General features: G+C 36.6%; 1 protein-coding gene across 4 annotated transcripts in view; it reads right to left on the bottom strand.

Annotated features, from left to right (window-relative positions):
- The window catches only part of MKLN1 (muskelin 1), a 367,056-nt gene that overhangs the window by 20,231 nt on the left and 325,020 nt on the right, over positions 1 to 21,805 (bottom strand). For all 4 annotated transcript variants that reach the window (XM_040259653.1, XM_040259651.1, XM_040259650.1 and 1 more), the window contains 3 exons: positions 4,244 to 4,391; positions 3,158 to 3,272; positions 1,179 to 1,318 (listed from right to left, as the gene is read on the bottom strand). In XM_040259653.1, coding sequence (XP_040115587.1) covers positions 1,179 to 1,318; positions 3,158 to 3,272; positions 4,244 to 4,391 — 403 coding nt within the window. The remainder of the gene's footprint in view (positions 1 to 1,178; positions 1,319 to 3,157; positions 3,273 to 4,243; positions 4,392 to 21,805) is intronic.

Raw genomic sequence — 21,805 nt, 5'->3', positions numbered from 1 at the left:
GATCTCCTTGCAGTCCAAGGGACTCTCAAAGAGTCTTGTCCAACACCACAGTTCAAAAGTATCAATTCTTTGGCGCTCAGCTTTCTTCACAGTCCAACTCTCACATCCATACATGACCACTGGAAAAACCATAGCCTTGACTAGATGGACCTTTGTTGGCAAAGTAATGTCTCTGCTTTTCAATATGCTATCTAGGTTGGTCATAACTTTTCTTCCAAGGAGTAAGCATATTTTAATTTCATGGCTGCAGTCACCATCTGTAGTGATTTTGGAGCCCCCCAAAAATGAAGTCTGACACTGTTTCCCCATCTATTTCCCACGAAGTGATGGGACCAGATGCCATGATCTTAGTTTTCTGAATGTTGAGCTTTAAGGCAACTTTTCCACTCTCCTCTTTCACTTTCATCAAGAGGATTTTTAGTTCCTCTTCACTTTCTGCCATAAAGGTGGTGTCATCTGCATATCTGAGGTTACTGATATTTCTCCCGGCAATCTATGGTATCTATTATCACCATTAAAAGCTGTCTCTCCCCCCAAACTGTAAATTTTAATTACAATCTAACACTATTAGCAACCAAGGGAATAGATGTATTTTTCTACATTTTTCAGTAGCTTATCATTTGCTAAGGCTAAAAAACAAACAAGACTGAGGAGATATATATGAAAATGTTTGATTACATGATTTTGCAATTATATTGCAAAAGTAATGATGCAAAACTATAATATTTTAAATTGTATTCTGAAACATCAAAGTATAAAGAGATTATTTAGTCAACTATATCATCATATTTACTGTTAAGAGAATCAACAATAGGTCAGTCAAATGCCAATAATTCTACAAATGATATTATTTGTAGTGGGTTAGGCCTTGAGTTACTTGAAGGTAAGTTCATCATGTTCATAGAAACTTTTTCCATTATTGTGACAGCTGCAATATATCCTTGCTTATCTTTAATAACTTTTAGCATTAAGATCTATCTTCACTTTGTACCTTTCTTTGAAAAAGAACGAAAAAAATAAGGAGAGTAATAGGGCATTTACAAAAGTCATGATCTTCACAATATTTACACTGTCGTGTCACTAAATTTCCAAAGATAAAGTCACATCTCCAAAGCTTAGGTAATATCAACAATAGCTGATAATGCTAAATAAAAGTTTTTAGTGAATTATTTTTATACCTGTGTTTTCTTATGAGGTACTTGCAATGCCGCAGTAAGTAATCTTTTGAAGGCCTACACAATTTCAGTGACCAGAAGTCATCTAATCTCATCTTTGGGGAGCATGATTTTCCTGGATTCCCACCAAATAAATAATGAACCTATAATAAATAAAGCAAATCAGGTTTTTAAAAAATGCATGCATACTCAGGAAAGTCGTAGTAAAATTTCTTCATTTTGGTAGTAGTGTATAACATGTAACTTGTTTAGCTTTACTCATACAAAAAAACTAAAACATTCCTGCATGTCTACCAAAGGCTTCCTCTGATTTTTCTCAAGTTTCCATTCTACTTTAAAGTACTGTGATTACTTCCTTAAATTACATTTCATGTTAAAATAAGTTGTATTACCACAGTTACACTGAAAATGGAAGACATAAAAATAAAGCAATGGTAGTAAGAAGCTATTCTAAGATACACTTTGCTTAGGCAACAAATAATAGGGATTATCAAGTTAATCAAGTGTCGATCATAATAAAAAATCATCTTTTAAAAAAACTGACACACAAGTTGAATCACTGAAGGTCAAAAATAGCTAGAAGTTTTAAAAATTTTAGCATCTTAACTTTTGTAGAATATGTTTCAATATGAATATAATTGAATATTAGCCTTAATGTTGAATATTAAATGAGATGTACGATTTGTGAAATAACTTTTAAAATATTATTCTATCATATAATTAATACTGTTAGATAGTTAGAATAGGAAATAGGAGTCCAATATAGCAGTGGCTAAAAGACAAAGAAAGGAAAAAGCCCACAAAAACAGAACAAAGGAAGTTCCAAGGACTGGAGTGAGAACCTCAGGGGAAGCAAACAGCCCTCCTGGCTAGCCCAATTTACATAGGGCAGGCTCAGGTGGAGGAGAAAGTCACATAAAAAGAGGAGTCAAAACTGAGCCCCGCACTTCTTTTGGGTTGGCCCACCCTCACTCCTAGAGGATGCATTTTCCCTTGCTTGCCAAATAAAACTGAGCTGTAACTGAGCTGTAGCACTGGTCCACTGCTTAAACTGAGCTGTAACCAAGCTGTAACATTGGTCTGCCACTTCAATTTTTGCTGTGGCAAGACAGAATGAGGAAATTACACGCTCCCCTGACAATACCACATAAGAAAAGTGAAAGGAATGCAATAATGGCATAATGACACTATTAAAGGTTTAGTAATATTCTGTATTCAAAGTGGTAAAGCATTTTTTGATATTTTGAAACATTTATAATCAGCAGTGTTATACAAGAGATATTATTTCTATCCTATAGATGGGAATTCATTTAACCTTCACTTTGGGAGACTCTCAGAGAAAGGGGTTTTAGTTATTCGAATGGTATCGTTTACCTAAAGATCTCAAATGATTGAGAATTTAACAGAAAGAATACAGTTCTGTCAGTAATTTACTATATAATCTGAGCCCGATCATTAAACTATATGTAAAGTTTAAGGGAGAAATACCTAAAGAAACCACACTAAACACTTAGTGACACGAAAACTTCAGAATTCAGAACTATTTTCACAAGGCTGATGGAATAGATATGTCAATCATAGGAAAAATAAAGATTTCTTACACAACAGGAAAATCTAAAATCAGGAAGTTATATATATCTTTTCATATCATGGAAAAAGGCATACAAGTGCTGAAAACTGTGTATCCTCTACTTGAATATTCATATTATAGAAACAATAGGCCATGCTATATATCAGATCTATGCAGCTAAGAAACAATAGCCACTGGCCATTTTCATAAGAAATGTGCCAGGAACTATGGATTATGCAAAAATGTTTATTCTTTTAAGGAATTTCAGGGAGAAGTGATATCTGTGCTACATATTCTAGTAAATATTGGTTATTTTTATTCAGATCTACTGAAAATAATCAGAAACAGTTATTTTGAGATTCTTTCTGATTGTACGTCATAGAAAGTTTACCGGTCAATGTAGTTAGGATACCTTGTGTAATTCATCATATACAAGCTGATGGGCAAATCTTGGACATGGTTCTTCCTCCTGCAGACTTTTACTTGGATTATCCTTTGCAGCTTGATCATTCTTATAGACACAAGACCTGCAAGACATTGCTTTTAAGGCATTCTATCCTAGAAAATTAGCAGTACACATAAGGTTAATATAATTGTAGCAAGCAAATTAATGCAATGTCTAATTACCAACAAAAGATTATAAATTTGTTCACATCAAATCTTAAAGTTCTGGTCACTCTCATATAAAATAATCCGAATTTGTTAGAACTGAGTTCTGAAGTTCTTTAATGTCCATCAAAATGTCATTTAAGAACAACCTACTTTGTGTTATGAAATAGGATCAGCATATATGAAGGCTTAAACCAAAGGTTGAAAGAGATGATATCATATTTATCTATTATACAATAAAAACTCACAACAGATTGCTTTCATTCTTACTATAAATAAATGTCCTATTTAGAAGATAACAAATCCCTTAGTTGCCGAGCATCACCTTCCATTACTGAATGGAAGTTCTCAGAAGTTCCTCTGTTCTGGAGAATATTCACTTAGGTAGTACTACAGAACATTAAAGCTGGGTCCTCTAGGTCAGTGTTTTTCAAAGAAAAATGTATAGCAGTTCTGTGAGGTGCTCTGTGACGAAAGGGTCCTAGGTTTGAATATGCTAAATAATAATACTCCCCTTCCCTCAATCTTGCTCTAGTCAAACTGCTTCATTTCATAAAAACTAAGAAAGGCCTGGGAACATTAAAAATACATTCTTCTCAAGCTTACCCATCTACATGGTAGCAAAAGCTAGACTAAAATATAATTCTCCTGATGCTCAGACCAGGAGATATCTACTAACTGAAAAATTCAGAGGTAAAATCCATTGCTGGACATCATTGTAAACATGGGCACCAATACTGACTCTTCCAATACCTAATATTGATATTAAAATATATGACATCACAAACTAAGGTAAGCCTTCTACCTCCCTCTTCTTCTGAATAAACCAACAACCTCAACCTCAAAGAAATGTTACACAGGGATTTCAACACAGACAAGAGCTACTTACCAACTATTTCTTACAATATCATAAATCCAGAATGAATTTCTGACATTCTCTTCCCTCTTTTCCTTGTCTTTGCTGAGTCCAGATAAGACATGTATTTCATTCAGCTCTGGATCAATGGTTGCTCTCTGTGTGAATCCTGTCATTGGAACTATAAATTGAAAGAGAAAATAAGAGGATAGTGTTAACATTAGGTAACAGGTTAGTACTACTTTAGCACTTATCTTCTAACATATGACATAACTTTTATATTAAACAATAATCAAATGTTTATTGCCCTCTCCTTACTCTAAAACATAAGCTCTATAAGGGCAAAGGTTGTTTGGATCACTGTTTTGTTCCCAGTACCTAAAACAACTGCCAGGCATGTAACAGTTACTCAACTGTTTGCTGAAATAAATGAATGATAACTATCAGGATGGAGTTAGGAGGAGAAAAGAGGTAGAACGAGTGCAATATAATTATTTTTATTGAGGGAAGGGGCAATGCTTTATTTAACTGATTTATTCTCTTGACTGGTTCTAATTTAATAGCAGAGACAAAATATTTCAATCTTGACTAAGAAAAACAAAAATTTGACACACAGGTTTGTTTAATAAAGTCAAAGTCATCTAAAATACCTGTTCAAGACATATAATGAAATGACAAAGTTTCCGAGAAAAATACATATTTGGGGGTAAAATATGCCATTTTGTTTTCCAGAGTAGTTTGGACTCCCTTAGTCAGTCAGTTCAGTCGCGTCCGACTCTTTGCGACCCCATGAATCACAGCACGCCAAGCCTCCCTGTCCATCACCAACTCCCGGAGTTCACTCAGACTTGTGTTCATCAGGTCAGTGATGCCATCCAGCCATCTCATCCTCGGTCATCCCCTTCTTCTCCTGCCCCCAATCCCTCCCAGCATCAGAGTCTTTTCCAATGAGTCAACTCTTCACATGAGGTGGCCAAAGTATTGGAGTTTCAGCTTTAGCATCATTCCTTCCAAAGAAATCCCAGGGCTGATCTCCTTCAGAATGGACTGATTGGATCTCCTTGCAGTCCAAGGGACTCTCAAGAGTCTTCTCCAACACCACAGTTCAAAAGCATCAATTCTTTGGCGCTCAGTCTTCTTCACAGTCCAACTCTCAAATCCATACATGACTACTGGAAAAACCATAGCCTTGACTAGACGGACCTTAGTCAACAAAGTAGTGTCTCTGCTTTTGAATGTGCTATCTAGGTTGGTCATAACTTTTCTTCCAAGGAGTATGCGTCTTTTAATTTCATGGCTGCAATCACCATCTGCAGTGATTTTGGAGCCCAAAAAAATAAAGTCTGACACTGTTTCCACTGTTTCTCCATCTATTTCCCATGAAGTGATGGGGTCGGATACCATGATCTTCGTTTAGAGTCAATTTTACGAGAAATTATTTTCCTGAGAAACCCATTAAATGAGTGATGGTCATTTTGCATTATCCAGTAATTTGCAAAACACTAATACGGCAAATGCAAATCTTCTCACTATTGTTACTTGGAAATATTCAGTTCAGTTCAGTAGCTTAGTCGTGTCTCTTTGCGACCCCATGAATCGCAGCACGCCAGGCCTCCCTGTCCATCACCAACTCCCGGAGTTCACTCAAACTCATGTCCATCGAGTCAGTGATGCCATCCAGCCATCTCATCCTCTGTTGTCCCCTTCTCCTCCTTCCCCCAATCCCTCCCAGCATCAGAGTCTCTTCCAATGATTCAACTCTTCGCATGAGGCGGCCAAAGTACTGGAGTTTCAGCTTTAGCATCATTCCTTCCAAAGAACACCCAGGACTGATCTTCTTTAGAATGGACTGGTTGGATCTCCTTGCAGTCCAAGGGACTCTCAAGAGTCTTCTCCAACACCACAGTTCAAAAGCATCAAATCTTCAGCGCTCAGCTTTCTTCACAGTTCAACTCTCATATCCATACATGACCAATGGAAAAACCATAGCCTTGACTAGACGGACCTTTGTTGGCAAAGTAGTGTCTCTGCTTTTCAATATGCTATCTAGGTTGGTCATAACTTTTCTTCCAAGGAGTAAGCGTCTTTTAATTTCACGGCTGCAGTCACCATCTGCTGTGATTTTGGAGCCCCCCCAAAATCACCTATTTCTCATGAAGTGATGGGACTGGATGCCATGATCTTCACTTTCTGAATGTTGAGCTTTAGGCCAACTTTTCCACTCTCCTCTTTCACTTTCATCAAAAGGCTTTTTAGTTCCTTTTCACTTTCTGCCATAACAGTGGTGTCATCTGCATATCTGAGGTTATTGATATTTCTCCTGGCAATCTTGATTCCAGCTTGTGCTTCCACCAGCCCAGCATTTTTCATGATGTACTCTGCATGTAAGTTACATAAGCAGGGTGATAATATTCAGCCCTGACGTACTCCTTTTCCTATTTGGAACCAGTCTGTTGTTCCATGTCCAGTTCTAACCGTTGCTTCCTGACCTGCATACAGGTTTCTCCAGAGGCAGGTCAGGTGGTCTGGTATTCCCATCTCTTTCAGAATTTTCCACAGTTTATTGTGATCTGCACAGTAGTTGAAATATAATTTTGTGATTGACAACATACTTGCCACAGATCTAAAAACAATGTCATTGTTACAGTATTAAATTTCTTTTATACATGAACAAGTATCATATGCTGGAAAAGCTACACAAACATCAGCTTGAAGTATAATATCTCAATCAATCCATAATAATACGGAAGCAGATGCTAACCACACCGATACTCATTCATCTTTATCTACTTTAGTAGGGTCAAATAATGCAATATTGACTTTTTCCTAGTTTAATTCATCTATCTTTTATATTCATATTCAATAAATGTTAGGAATATTTTAGAGACTATCCGAATGTAGCCCACAGTAAATACAGTAAAAACTGTATGCACACACACATATGTAACATATGCATCCATAGACAAATACATTTATCTTGATACACACATACACCAACCTAACCTTAATGATAACCTCAACTCTCATTCTACACCGTTTTTAGTGGTCATGTAAAGCCTGGTATTTTCTAATTAAACCCTGGTAAACTTTCAAAAGTACCTTGGTTCTGACCTGTTCCTCAGATAATCTTGGAAGATAAAACAGTAAAGAAATGAAATCATTTTCATTAATGGTAGAAGCAGAGGCCATAACTGCCTAAATTTTTTGCCCTTAAATTTCTTCATTCCATTTAGAATTCTATAGCATGGGTTGACAAACTATGGCTCCATCTGATTTGCTTAGGTTCAAATCAGGCCTCAGTCAATCATTCACACTGTGTCTGTGGCTGATTTCACCCCACAATAGCAAGGTTGAGTAGCTGCAATGGCAATAATTACAGCTGCTTCTTTATAGAAAACATCTGCTAATCCCTATTCTATAATCTTTTAAAATGCAAATATCAGAGATGTATGACTTATAAATGAATGCAGCAAACTGCTTACCTTAAATAAGGACCCACTGAGGAAATGGAAATTTCTGGGTGGAATGGAAATCAGTAGAGTGGGAAAGAGATTTTGAATTCTATTAAAACAGGGCTGGAGTCACTAAGAGGACAATAAAGGAGTCCTGGGCTACACAAGGCAAGGAAGAATGCAGAGGGATGTAAGACCAAGTTTTACATGCTTCCTCGTCCATACTGTCACATTTTTACCTAGAAGCAGGTTTGCAACACATGAAAAAAATGACAAGTGTTCCTTCTTAAAAACAAAAGCAGTGGGCCGGTTTACAATACTTAGGGAGGCAAGACTTCCATGTTTACCAAATGTGCATTATAAGAAGTTTAAAAAATTACTTTGATTATAAAGCATATTAGAAAACATATACTTCCCATTTCTTTGCTCTTTCACATACAATATGCCTTTTACTCTATGTAACACTGATTTTTGCATCCAACTTATATATTTAAATCTTTTATTGGCTTTTTAAACAACTTTACTGAATATTAACCAAATACCATGTGATTCACCTATTTACATAGCTGGGTTGTTTTTTTTATATCCACTGTAAAAATATCATCATAATCTAATTTTAGAATATTTTCATGACTCCAAAAACAAACCCTGTACCCATCAGGAGTCATTTCCCACCCCCTTTCTGCCCACTGAGTCACAGCATCATTTGACATGTCTACCAACAATGAGTGTGCAGCAGAGACAGGCACAGGGAGAGGATCCTGAGACACAGAGATCAATCAGGAGGCTGTTAAGAATGCGATAGAGTGGAATGAACAAAAGCCGGAAGGAAGGATCAATAAACAAGCATTTATTTCCATCAGCACAAAAATATAAAAATCTCTGAACCGGCTGAAGAGAGACTTGGAATGGAAACTTGTGAAAAATAAGAGTAAAAATGTTTCACTGAAATTTTTTGGAGGTTTTCAAATATTTTACTCTAAAATATTCAAATCCAAAATCTTTCAAGGACAGAATTTCTACTAATTCTTAAGTTTACAGATCTTTACAAATATAATTTTTATTGCATACTAATGACAAGAAAAATGTTCACATATAAAATATTTACATACATGTGAATAGAAAAAAATATGACAGTACATAAAAATAATAGTTATTGGAGAGGGGAAGTTAGGACATTTTAACTTTCTAACTGTATAATATGAAAACTTCCAATATATATTGCTTTTATAGTTATAAGAAAAGAAGAACAATCTAAACCAAAATATATAAAAAAAAAATCTGGGTATACATACTGGGAACTTTTAGTAATAAGTGAAAAACTCTCACACATCCTCTCAAATTTCTCAAGGACAAAATTTTACATTAATATTTGAAATGCTGCTATTTACATGGAAAGAGAACTCAGGTTTCAAAAGACAATTTTAATGGCACTAAAAAGCCCTATGTTTTAAAATTATTTAGTTACAAAACTAAAACTAGAGATTAAAGTATTTTTTCTCTAAAAACTAAAAATGAAAACATATCTAAAGAGTTCCTAAAATTAAGGGTTAATTCAAACTTACACTGAATGCATCTATGTTAATGGCCTTTTACTTAAATTTTACAAATTGTACTTAAGTTTAACTCCTATTTCCATTCCACTCTACAGATACTAACAATTCAAAGAACATTTCAATAAGAAACCAATAAAAATAAAGCTTTTCCTCTAATTTGAAAAGATACACCCAGCCCAGTATTCATAGAAACACTATTTTCAATAACCAAGACATGGAAAAGACCTAAATGTCCACTAACAGGTAAAAGGATAAAGAAGATGTATGTGTATGTGTAGATATATATATATAAACATGACTCTGCCACAAAAAGAATGAAATAATGCCATTTGTAGCAACATGGATTTTGCCTTTTCATACTGTTCATAGACAGATGGGCACAATAAAGGACAGAAACGGCAAAGACCTAACAGAAGCAGAAGAATTTAAGAAAAGGTGGCAAGAATACACAGAAGAACTATACTAAAAAAGATCTTAATGACCCAGATAATCACAATGGTGTGATCACTCACCTAGAGCCAGACATCCTGGAATGGGAAGTCAAGCGGGCCTTAAGAAGCATCACTATGAACAAAGCTAGTGGAGGTGATGGAATTCCAGCTGAGCTATTTCTAACCCTAAAAGATGATGCTGCTAAACTGCCACACTCAATATGCCAGCAAATTTAGAAAACACAGCAGTGGCCACAGGACTGCAAAAGGTCAGTCTTCATTCCAATACCAAAGAAAGGCAATGCCAAAGAATGTTCAAACTATCAGACAACTCCACTCATTTCACATGCTAGTAAGGTTATGCTCAAAATCCTTCAAGCTAGGCTTCAGCAGAACATGAACCAAGAACTTCCAGATGTACAGGCTGGATTTAGAAAAAGCAGAGGAACCAGAGATCTAGTTGTCAACATCGGGTGGATCATACAGAAATCAAGAGAGCTCCAGAAAAACATCTACTTCTGCCTCATTGACTACACTAAAGCCCTTGGCTGTGTGGATCACATCAAAGAGTGGAAAATTCTTAAAGAGATGGGAATACTCAGTTCAGTTCAGCCACTTAGTTCTGTCCAACTCTTTGCGACCCCATGGACTGCAGGACACCAGGCCTCCCTTCCATCACCAACACCCAGAGTTTACTCAAACTCATGTCCGTTGAGTCAGTGATGACATTCAACCATCTCATCCTCTGTCGTCCCCTTCTCCTCCTGCCTTCAATCTTTTCCAGCATCAGGGTCTTTTCAAATGAGTCAGCTCTTTGCCTCAGGTAGCCAAAGTATTAGAGTTCTGGCTTCAACATCAGTCCTTCCAATGTATATTCAGGACTGATTTCCTTTCCTTTCCTTGGTCCTCCTTGCAGTCCAAGGGACTCTCAAGAGTCTTCTCCAACACTACAGTTCAAAAGCATCAATTCTTTGGCACTCAGCTTTCTTTATAGTCCAACTCTCAAATCCATACATGATTACTGGAAAAACCATAGCCTTGACTAGATGGACCTTTGTCAGCAAAGGTCTCTGCTTTTAAATACACTGTCTAGGTTGGTCATAACTTTTCTTCCAAGGAGTAAGCGTCTTTTAACTTCATGACTGCAGTCACCATCTGCAGTGATTTTGGAGCCTGCCAAAAATAAAGTCTGTCACTGTTTCCACTGGTAGAAATACTAGACCATCTTATTTGTCTCCTGAGAATACTGTATGCAGGACAAGGAACAACAGTTAGAACTGGACACAGAACAACAGACTGATTCAAAATTGGGAAAGGAAGTACGTCAAAGCTGTATACTGTCACCCTGCTTATTTAACTCATATGCAGAGTACATCATGCAAAAGACTGGGCTGGATGAATCACGAACTGGAATTAAGACTGCCAGAAGAAGTATCAACAACCTCAGATATGCAGATGATACTACCCTAATGGCAGAAAGCAAAGAGGAACTAAAGAACTTCTAAATGAAGGTGAAAAAGGAGAGTGAAAAAGCTGACTTAAAACTCAACATTCAAAAAACTAAGATCATGGGCATCTAGTCCCAACACTTTGTGGCAAATAGATGGGGGAAAAGTGTTAATTAACAGTGACAGATTTCATTTTCTTGGGCTCCAAAGTCACTGCAGACAGTGACTGCAGCCACAAAATTCAAAGATGCTTGGTCCTTGGAAGAAAAGCTATGACAAACCTAGACAGTATATTAAAAAGCAGAGACATCACTTTATCGACAAAAATCCATATAGTCAAAGTTATGGTTTTTCTAGTAGTCATGTACAGATATGAGAGTTGGACCATAAAGAACGCTGAGCACCAAAGAATTGATGCTTTCGAACTTTAATGCTGGAGAAGACTCTGAAGAGTCTCTTGGACTACAAGGAGATCAAACTGTCAATCCTAAAGGAAATTAACCCTGAATATTCATTGGAAGGATTGATGTTGAAGTTGAAGTGCCAATACTCTGGGCCCCCTGATGCGAAGAGCTGACTCATTGGAAAAGACCCTGATGCCAGGAAAGACTGAGAACAGGAGAAGGGGGAGACAGAGGTTGAGATGGTTGGATGGCATCACCGACTCAGTGGACATGAGTTTGAGCAAACTCTGGGAGATAGTGAAGGACAAGGAAGCCTGGCATGCTGCAGTTCACGGGGTCACAAAGAGCTGGACAAGATTTAGTGACTGAACAATGACAACAGCAACATGGATGCACCTAGCAATTGTTACACTAAGTGAAGTCTTTAGAAAAAGACAAATACCATCACTTATATGTGGAATCTAAAATATGACACAAATGAACTTATTCAGAGAACAGGACCAGACTCACAGATAGAAAACAAACTTATGGTTACCAAAGGAGAAAGGGTAGGAAGGGATAAACTAGGAGTTTGGGATTTGCAGATACAAATCACTACATCCAAAATAAACAACAAGGTCCTACTTATGGCACAGGGAACTATATTCAGTACCCTGAATAATCTACAATGGAAAAGGATATGATGGAATCATTTTGCAGTACCAGAAACTAACACAGCAGTGTAATTCAATTAAAAAAAAAATAAAGTTTTTCATATCTACCTTCAAAAGAAGTCTGTATTTGTTATCTCCTTTGTAAACAGAAGGAAAAAAACTTACTTTTCATTTTAAGCAAAGATTTTATGAATTCTTACTAAAGAAAATTACATGTTAAATGTTACATATATACAGAAACCAAAAATTATGGTCTAGCCCTAGTAGGCATTTTAGAGTTGAATTTTTACTACCAACAGCTGCTGCTTATTAAATCAAAAGGTTAGGGCTTTTGGTTTTAGATAGCAAGCTAAACCTTAACCACATTTTTCTTCCTTCCCAGCATCCCACTTGAAATGGCAGAATTCTAGCCAAAAGAAAAACAAAAAAACAGGACTGGAAACGTCAAGAAAGTACCAACAGATAAGAAATTCTGAGGAATCTTGAGAAACAGCAGTTGGGATTATACTGACAAAGAAATCACAGCCAAGGAAGAGAGCCCAACTCACTAGCAATATAAGATGGAAAATTTCTGAGTAAATCATCAAATACAAAAGGCAGGAGTGGACCATGAGAAAGACTCCTGTGGGGAGCTTATAATAAGGACAAAGGGGCCTGAGTAAGAATGAGAGCAGAGCTTTAGTGACTCCAAATCTTCACCACAGACGTTAGGTGAAGACAGCAAACAAGGCAGCTGTGCTGTGATGACCATGTACATGCCCCAGCCTGCCTTCTTATCCTGTTTATGCATCCTGTAAGAAAGCTTGCATGCATATAAGCCTGCATCCTGTAAGAAAGGCTGCAAAACTGTCAGTCAGATTCTGGTTAAAGTGAGACGTCTACTGAAAAAAAAGAGACATACAATGCACAGGAAACCAGTGTCAACTACCTTCTTTAACTGATATAGTCCTTTATTAAAAATTTTTAATGTTTAGATAAGAATCACATCATAATATAAGAAAAAAAAATCAGCAATGTAAAGAGAGGGACCTAGATGAACAAACAGAACAACAAGAAAAGATAAATCACAGAAAGGAACAGAACTCTGAAGAAAAAACACAAACTCATTATCCTTGTAGAAAGTAAAGAAAATATTACATGTGTAACACAAAAATAAACTTCCACAAAAAAGAGGCAGAGAGTATGAAAAGACATTAAAAAGTAAAATATAACAGAAAATCAAATAGAATGAAAACAAAATGTGTACAGTAAAAACAAAGTCAGTCATTTCAAGATATAACTGACAAATTATTAGAATATATAGCATAAAGATATAGAAATTATGATTAAGATATAGAAAAATGTTAAGGGACACAAAGGATAAACCCATGGAAGTAAAAAATTTCTCTGAAAAGTACACCAGAAGGAGAAATGAAATAATGTAGAAAAAAGAAATAAAGAAAACTTTCCTGAATGAAAGAAGTAAGTGGGTGTTCTGTTTGGAAGACCTGGGGTACTAAGCACACACATACACACATATACACACATCTCCCAGTGAAATTTCAAAAATTCAGGGATTAAAAGAAAATTCTAAAAGCTTCCAGAGAGAAAAAGCAGGTTATTATATACAGAGGAATAAGTATCAAACTAACATTAGACCTTTTATCAGTAATAAAGAATGCTAGAATACAACTAAGCAATTAACTTAAAATTTTTCTTGGAAATGAAGATATGGAACTAAAAATTCTATTTCCTATTAAACTAGCAATCCCAATAGTGAGGGCAAAATAAAGGAATTTTTGGACCAGCAAATATATTAAAGTTTATACTGATGACTGCATCTGAAAAAATTCTTTGAGGAGCTAGTCCAACTAAACAAAAATGAATCCAACAAAAAGAACGACATGGGATAGAAGAAACAGTGGCAGTGATTCAGTGACAGTGAAGTCACTCAGTCGTGGCAGATTCTTTGCGACCCTGTGGACTGTGTCCATGGGATTCTCCAGGCAAGAGTACTGGAGTGGGTTGCCATTTCCTTCTCCAGGGGATCTTCCCGACCCAGGATCAAACCCGGGTCTCCCGCACTGCAGGCAGGTGTTTTACCATGTGAGCCACCAGGGAAGTCTACACATGTGATACATGACACAGGAAAAGAAAAGGGAGCTTGAAAGGAAATAAAGGTCCATTGGGTCTTAAGCACTGTGTATAAGACATTTTGGAATGAAAAAGTTTTAATAATGTAGAACATTTTTTCCTCTGTAAGTCCAATCACAACACTTGAATTTATATAGTGCCCCTTCCCCCCTCTGTCATATTTGGATGCTTAGAATTTTGATCGTAATGTTTTCCTTCAGTCAATAATAAATTTCCTCAAGATAATTTGATTACCACCTCTCACCTCTAGATTTCTCATGTCTCGCTTTCAAACGGGTTTCAATATGGGCCTTCATTTGGTAAACTTCAAGGCAAAAACATCTGATAATATTTTATTTTATCATCATATGAAAGTTAGGGGGATATAAATTGCTTGGTTCATAGACATTTTCCTTGAGTATTTTTAAAGTTTACTACTGTCATTCACTTTCATTCACTTTGCTGTTGAACTGATACCTAGCTAGCTATCTTGTTCCCTACAGATCACCAACTTTTTCTGAAATCTTTAAGAATTTGCTTTACATCTTTAACATTCCTAGTTTTACTTTAATAAATGTGTCTTAAGTATGTGTTCTCCCTTATTTTTCCCATTTAGCATACTATAAACCCTTTCACCAATCTGAAGCCTTTTATCTTTTCTGAATTCTAGGAAACTTATCTCTTCAATTATCTGTATTTCTTCAATTATTTCATCTTCTTGAAATTTCATTTTTGCCTTCTCCTGAAATTGCTGTTAAGATGTTGGTACTTGCACAGTTCTTCTCTGTATCTTTTCCTTTCCCATATATATGAGTGTCTCATTTCAAATTCTTTCCCCATTTATGTTATTACTATTTACTGAGAATTCTCTGTGCTAATTAGTAGGTCTGTTGGCTATCTATTTTAAATATAAAGTAGTGTGCACCTGTCAATCCCAAACTTCTAATCTATCCCTCCCCCATGACACTGGCTCTCGGATAACCAAAAATTGGTTCTCTAAGTCTGTGAGTGTGTTTCTGTTTCATAAATAAGTGCAAGAGTACTGGAGTGGGTTGCCATTGCCTTCTCCTGTTAGCATATTAAAAAGCAGAGACATTACTTTGTCAACAAAGGTCCATTTAGTCAAGGCTATGGTTTTTCCAGTGGTCATGTATGGATTTGAGAGTTGGACTGTGAAGAAAGCTGAGCTGATGCTTTTGAACTGTGGTGTTGGAGAAGACTCTTGAGAGTCCCTTGGACTGCAAGGAGATCCAACCAGTCCATCCTGAAGGAGATCAGTCCTGGGATTTCTTTGGAAGGACTGATGCTAAAGCTGAAACTCCAATACTTTGGCCACCTCATGCGAAGAGTTGACTCATTGGAAAAGACTCATGCTGGGAGGGATTGGGGGCATGAGGAGAAGGAGACGACAGAGGATGAAATGGCTGGATGGCATCACCAACTCAATGGACATGAGTTTGAGTGAACTGGAGTTGGTGATGGACAGGGAGGCATGGAGTGCTGTTGTTCATGGGGTTGCAAAGAGTCAGACACAACCGAGCGACTGAACTGAACTGAACTGAATGGTAGTATCCACAGGAGGGGCAAAGGACAGAAGATCTGCAACATATAATATTTTAAAGCATTTCAGATTCAACTGCTAAAAAGTGACTGAATGCCAGGAACTTTAGCCATTCTTGAAAAATGGACTCACAGAGTAAAATTAATCAAACAGATCAGCCAACAAGATCATATGTTAGTCAGGAACACATTTTGGAAGGACACTTGTCTGCAACAATAGAGAATAAGAATTGTACAACATACAACTATTATTGCCAATCTGTTATTTTTATAGTTTTTCCAAGAAATTACAATGATAATCATTTAACTTTACTATTTTTTTGTTAGCATCTTTAAAACTTGAAATAGAACTGATAAAAGGGAAATCCAGTAAAATATTTTATCTGCCAGGCTGACTCACATTTTTTTTTCCCTTTGATTTACCTAACAGGAGAGTACCAGAATTTGTAATACAAGGAAACCTTACAGGGAGGATAAAAACATAAAAAGTTATTTCAATTTCTGAGAAGATACTTTTTTGCCTTCATGAACTAATCTGAATTCTATTTTTGCTTCATGATCCAATGCACCTACATTTTCATTATTATTGCTTTAAGACAGGAAAAAATAATTTTTAGAATTGACACAGAAATATGAGCTTCCCTTGTGGCTCAGACGGTAAAGAATCTGGCTGCAATGCAGGAGACCTGGGTTCAATCCCTGTGTTGGGAAGATCCCCTGGAGAAGGGAATGGCTACCCACTCCAGTATTCTTGCCTGGAGAATTCCATAGACAGAGGAGCCTGACAGCGTTGAAAGAGGCGGACACAACTGAGTGACTTTCACAGAAATACAAAGTTTAACAAAAACAAATTTCCACAAATTCTCTGTTAGAATATTTTCAGCTTCAAGTAACAGGAAATCTGAATAATTATAAATTAGTTCATAAAATAAATTTTTGCAAATAGATAGTTCCAGAATGGTTTCAGCAATTCAACCAAATAATAATGCTAGGTTGTCATTCTTAGAATTCTCTTGGCTTTCCATTCTTTTCAAGTCGCCAGTACCAGCTCTAAGCATCACATTGTTTTATAGAGTATTCAAACCAGAGAGGGAAAGGACTCTTTCGGCATTTGTTTTCTTCTGGAAAATAGTTTTTGCAAGTGTCCTCCTGGAGCCTTTCCTTGTGCTCATTGGCCAGAACTGTATCACGTGGAAGGCAGGGAAAATGAAATAATCTGGCAAAGGATAAAAATGACTATTTTAGAATAATCACTATTCAACTCCTGGGGTTGGGCAACTTGTCAGTAAACAAAATCATGGTTTGGTTAACAAGAGCTAATGATTATAGGGTAGCAACTGACAGTGTCTGCCACATTCTTTTCTTCTAAATCTGGGACATTTAAAGTTTTGAATCAGATCCTACTCAGTTTCAGTAGTAGCTCCAGTTTAAAACTTCTACTATTTGCTTTCATTGAAATTGATTTATTGTGTTAGTTTTAGGTGTACAGCACAGCGATTCTTTTTTCTGCAGATTATATTCCATTATATGCTGTGCACTCAGTCCTGTTCAACTCTTTGTGAGTTCATGGACAACAGCCTACCAGGCTACCCTGACCATGGGATTTTTCAGGCACGAATACTGGAGTGGCTCACCATTTCCTTCTCCAGGTAGTCCATTATGGGTTATTAAAAGATATTGGGTACAATTCCTTGTGTTATACAGTAAATCCCTGTTGCTTATGTGTGTATAAACAGTAGTTTGCATCTGTTAATCCCTTATTCATAATTTGTCCCTCCTTCCTCCTCTCTTTAGGTAACCAGAAGTTCATTTTCTATATATATTCATTTGTATTATTTTTTTAGATTCCACATACAAGGGATATTATATAGTATTTGTCTTCTTCTAACAAGTCACTAATCATTATATTCTCTAAGTCCATCCATGTTGCTGCAAATGGCAGTATTTCATTCTTATTTTATGGCTGAGAGGAGCCTGGTAAGCTACATATATAGTCCATGGGGAAGCAAAGAGTCAGAGATGACTGAGCAACTAACCCACAAAAATATTTATAGACACACAGACACAGTGAGCCATCTTCTTAGGTCAACTGTCTGTTGACAGGCACTTGGGTTACCTTCATGTCTTGGCTATTATAAACAGTGTTGCTATTAGCATTGGGGGTCATGTATCCTTGCAAATTAAAGCTTTTACTTTTTCCAAATATATACCAGGAGTGGAATAGCTGTATCGTATGATAGTTCTATCTTTAGCTTTTAAAGTAACCTCCATATTGTTTTACATAGTGGCTGCATTGATTTACATTTATACCATATCCCTTTCCTCCACATCCCCTCCAACATTTGCTATTTGTATACATATTGATGATAGCTATTCTGACAGGTGTGAACCAATACCACACTGTGGTTTTTGATTTGCATTTCTCTAATAATTAGCAATGCTGTGAATCGTTTTGGGCTTCCCTGGTGGCTCAGATGGTAAAGAATCAGGAGACTTGGGTTTGATCCTGGGTTGGGAAGATCCCCAAAGACGGAAATGACTACTCATGTCAGTATTCTTGCTTGGAGAACTCCACAGACAGAGGAGCCTGGCAGGTTACAGTCATGGGGCCACAGAGTCAGACACAACTGACTAACAGCCAGTTAGCCATCAGAATGTCTTCTTTGGAAAAGTTTCTATTCAGGTCTTCTGCCCACTTTTTGATTGGATTGTTTTTCGACACTGAGTTGTATGAGCTGTTTGCATATTCTGGATATTAATTTCTTGTTAGCTGCATCACTTGTAAATGTGTTCTCTCATTCCATAGATCATCTTTTCATTTTGTTGACCATTTCCTTTGTTGTGCGAAACCTTTTAAAATTTCATTCAGTTCAGTTGCTCAGTCGTGTCCAACTCTTTGCAACCCCATGAATCGCAGCACGCCAGGCCTGCCTGTCCATCACCAACTCCCGGAGTTCACCCAAACTCACGTCCATCGAGTCAGTGATGCCATCCAGCCATCTCATCCTCTGTCATCCCCTTCTCCTCCCGCCCTCAATCCCTCCCAGCATCAGGGTCTTTTCCAATGAGTCAACACTTCGCATGAGGTGGCCAAAGTATTGGAGTTTCAGCTTTAGCATCAGTCCTTCCAATGAACACCCATTAGGCCCCATTTTGCTTTCATTTCTTTTGCCTTGAGAGTAATCTAAGAAAATACTGCTAAGATGTATGTCAATGTTGCACCTATGTCTTCTAGGAGTTTTATGGTGTCATCATACATTTAGGTCTTTAAACCATTTTGAGTTTCTTTTTTTTTTTTTTCACAAATAATTTACTATAATCACCCACATCATTAAGTACACCCACATTATGATTACTGTGAAAATGGCTTTCCTTAATGCAGATTCAATTCAGGAAAAATATAAATTACTGAGAGTTTATTTCTGTATATGGATGAACTTGAGTTTATTTTTGGACAAGGGAATGTTCTAATTTCATTGTTTTACACATAGCTGTCCAGTTTTCCCAATACCACTTGTTGAAAAGACTGTCTTTTCTCCACTGTATATTCTTGCCTCCTTTGTTGTAGATTAACTGACCATAAGTATGTGGGTTTATTTCTGGGCTTCCTTTTCTGTTCTGTTGATCTGTTCTGTGTGAACACCATGCTGTTTTGATTACTGCACTTTGTAGTATAGTCTGAAGTCTGGAAGGGTTATACTTCCAGCTTTGTCCTTCTTTCTCAGGATTACTTTGGCAATGCTGGGTCTTCTGCAATTCCACATAAATTTTTGGATTTTATTAAAACTATTATTTTACCTGAACCTACGTTTCTACCACTCATTATTTGCTTTCTGTAAAATTCCAACTAGCTTTTGACACCCAACAATGTAGTATTTATTAATCTATCTCAAGTACATGAAGTTACAAAGAATTCATCTCATTGAATAGATCAAACATAACGAGTTAGCTACTGGTGGATAAAGTTGTTTCTGGATTTCTTAACTCTTGCAAACAATGTCACATTAAGTATCTCTGTATAACTTACTTTTATGCATCAGTACATGTCTGAGCAGGGTAAATTCTGGAAAAAAAATGCTTGGTCAAAGAGTATATGTATATTTTATTAGATAAAAACATTCAATGAGTGATCCTTTAATTTACATTTAAAAAATTATGACTGGAGCTGTGCTTATACAAAAGTAAATCTGTCAGCTACTTGAATTGTATTTTTCTTTGAACTATCTAGTTCTATCATTTGTCACTGTTCTACTAGAAAATTATTCCTTTTTTTAAATTGATTTGTAAGAGTCTTTTGTTTAAAAAGTAGGACATTAACCTTTGTCTCAGTTCCCAGTTTGTCATTTATCATTTGATATTTAAATATTTTTATATATATAATTTTTAATTTGCAAAAAATCAAACTAAGTCTCTCTCTTTTTTTTTAAACAGCTTCTGGGTTTTATGTCATGGTTGGAAAGGCTTCTCTATCCTAAATTATTAAAAGCAACTAGACTTATATTTTTATTTAAGTATAAAACTTGAGTCTACCCAGAATTTTTTTTCTGATATATAGACATCAATTCGAGTCAGGATTTCGCTTTTTGCTTGTCAGGTCTTAAGTGACATCTCAGTGTCATTTATTGCATAATCTATTTTCCTTCTCTGACTGGCAATGCCCCTTTACCATATACTAAATTCTCATACGTAATTAGGTATATTTTATAGTGTCTGCTGCATTCCATTCCATTAATCTGCACAAAATGGTAGCTTTCTAAATACTCGGTAATATTATATTATCTTTCATTTTTGAAACTGTCTTTAGTGTTCTTGAATGCTTCTTTTTACAGGTGAACATTTACTATCAAATGACCTGTTTTATTTTTCACTTTTGGCTGCACTGGTTCTTTGTTGTTTGATGCAGCCTTTCTCTAGCTATGGCAAGTCGTGGCTACTCTCCATTGTGGTGCACAGGTTTCTCATGACAGTAGCTTCTCTTGCTGTGGAGCACAGGCTCTAGGAGCACGGGCTTCAGCAGCTGTAGCACACAGGCTCAGCAGTTGTGGCTTGCAGGCCCTAGAGCATGCACTCAATAGTTGTGGCATATAGGCTTAGCTGCTCTCAGCATGTGGAATCTTCCCAGACCAAGGACTGAGCCTGTGTCCCCTACACTGGCAGGCTGATTCTTATCCACTGCTCCATCAGGGAAGTCCCATATGACCTAAATTTTATATTGAAAATATGAAATACCTCTATAAGCTTATAACTAGCAAAAACACCCCTGCAAGGGTGAAAGGGGGAAGTTATGGAAAGTTATTACCACCAGTAATGTTGAGAAGAAAAAAGTACATAATCCAGTTTATCAGAATAATGGCACACCTAACACAAAAGATGTTAAACAGAAAGCAATGAAGTCTAGTTACATTAAAAATAGGCACTCCCATCTCCTAGCTGAGTAACTAATCTGTGTAAATGACAGCAAAACATTAGTTTCAGAGTCTTCTCTATACTGCCGAACTGGCCTTATTTAGTTAACTGTTAAGAGTAAAAGGGTCAAAAATATAGGAACTTACACACACACACACAAAGATTAAAGAAAATAAGCACATTCCCAGGCTGAAAATCAGTAGATTTTGCATTTAAAGTTTTCAGGAAAATGTTTATAGATAAATCAAATCTTGCAGACATGACTATCACAGCCCTCATTTTTTATTTTCACAGCCTGATAACGGCAAAAAGGAACAAAATTTAACTGTCAAAATTCTAGAGCTAGATGATGAGCCTTTAAGATCAACTGGTCCAATCCCCTGTTTTCAGATGAACAATCAGGTCCAGAGAAATTACACAATTTTGCCAAAGCTACAGAAGGATGAGTGGCAGACCCAGATGAAGAAAGATCAGATCCTCTGATTCTGAATTCACTATTCTTTCAATTATAACAAGCTGCCACTGTGGTTAGGACAGAATGGTATAAACACTGGCAGATGTGGGAAAATAGAG

This window comes from Oryx dammah, unplaced genomic scaffold (assembly GCF_014754425.2).
Source record: "Oryx dammah isolate SB20612 unplaced genomic scaffold, SCBI_Odam_1.1 HiC_scaffold_18, whole genome shotgun sequence".
Classification (NCBI taxonomy): domain Eukaryota; kingdom Metazoa; phylum Chordata; class Mammalia; order Artiodactyla; family Bovidae; genus Oryx; species Oryx dammah.
This window is presented reverse-complemented; position numbering and strand designations above follow the sequence as displayed.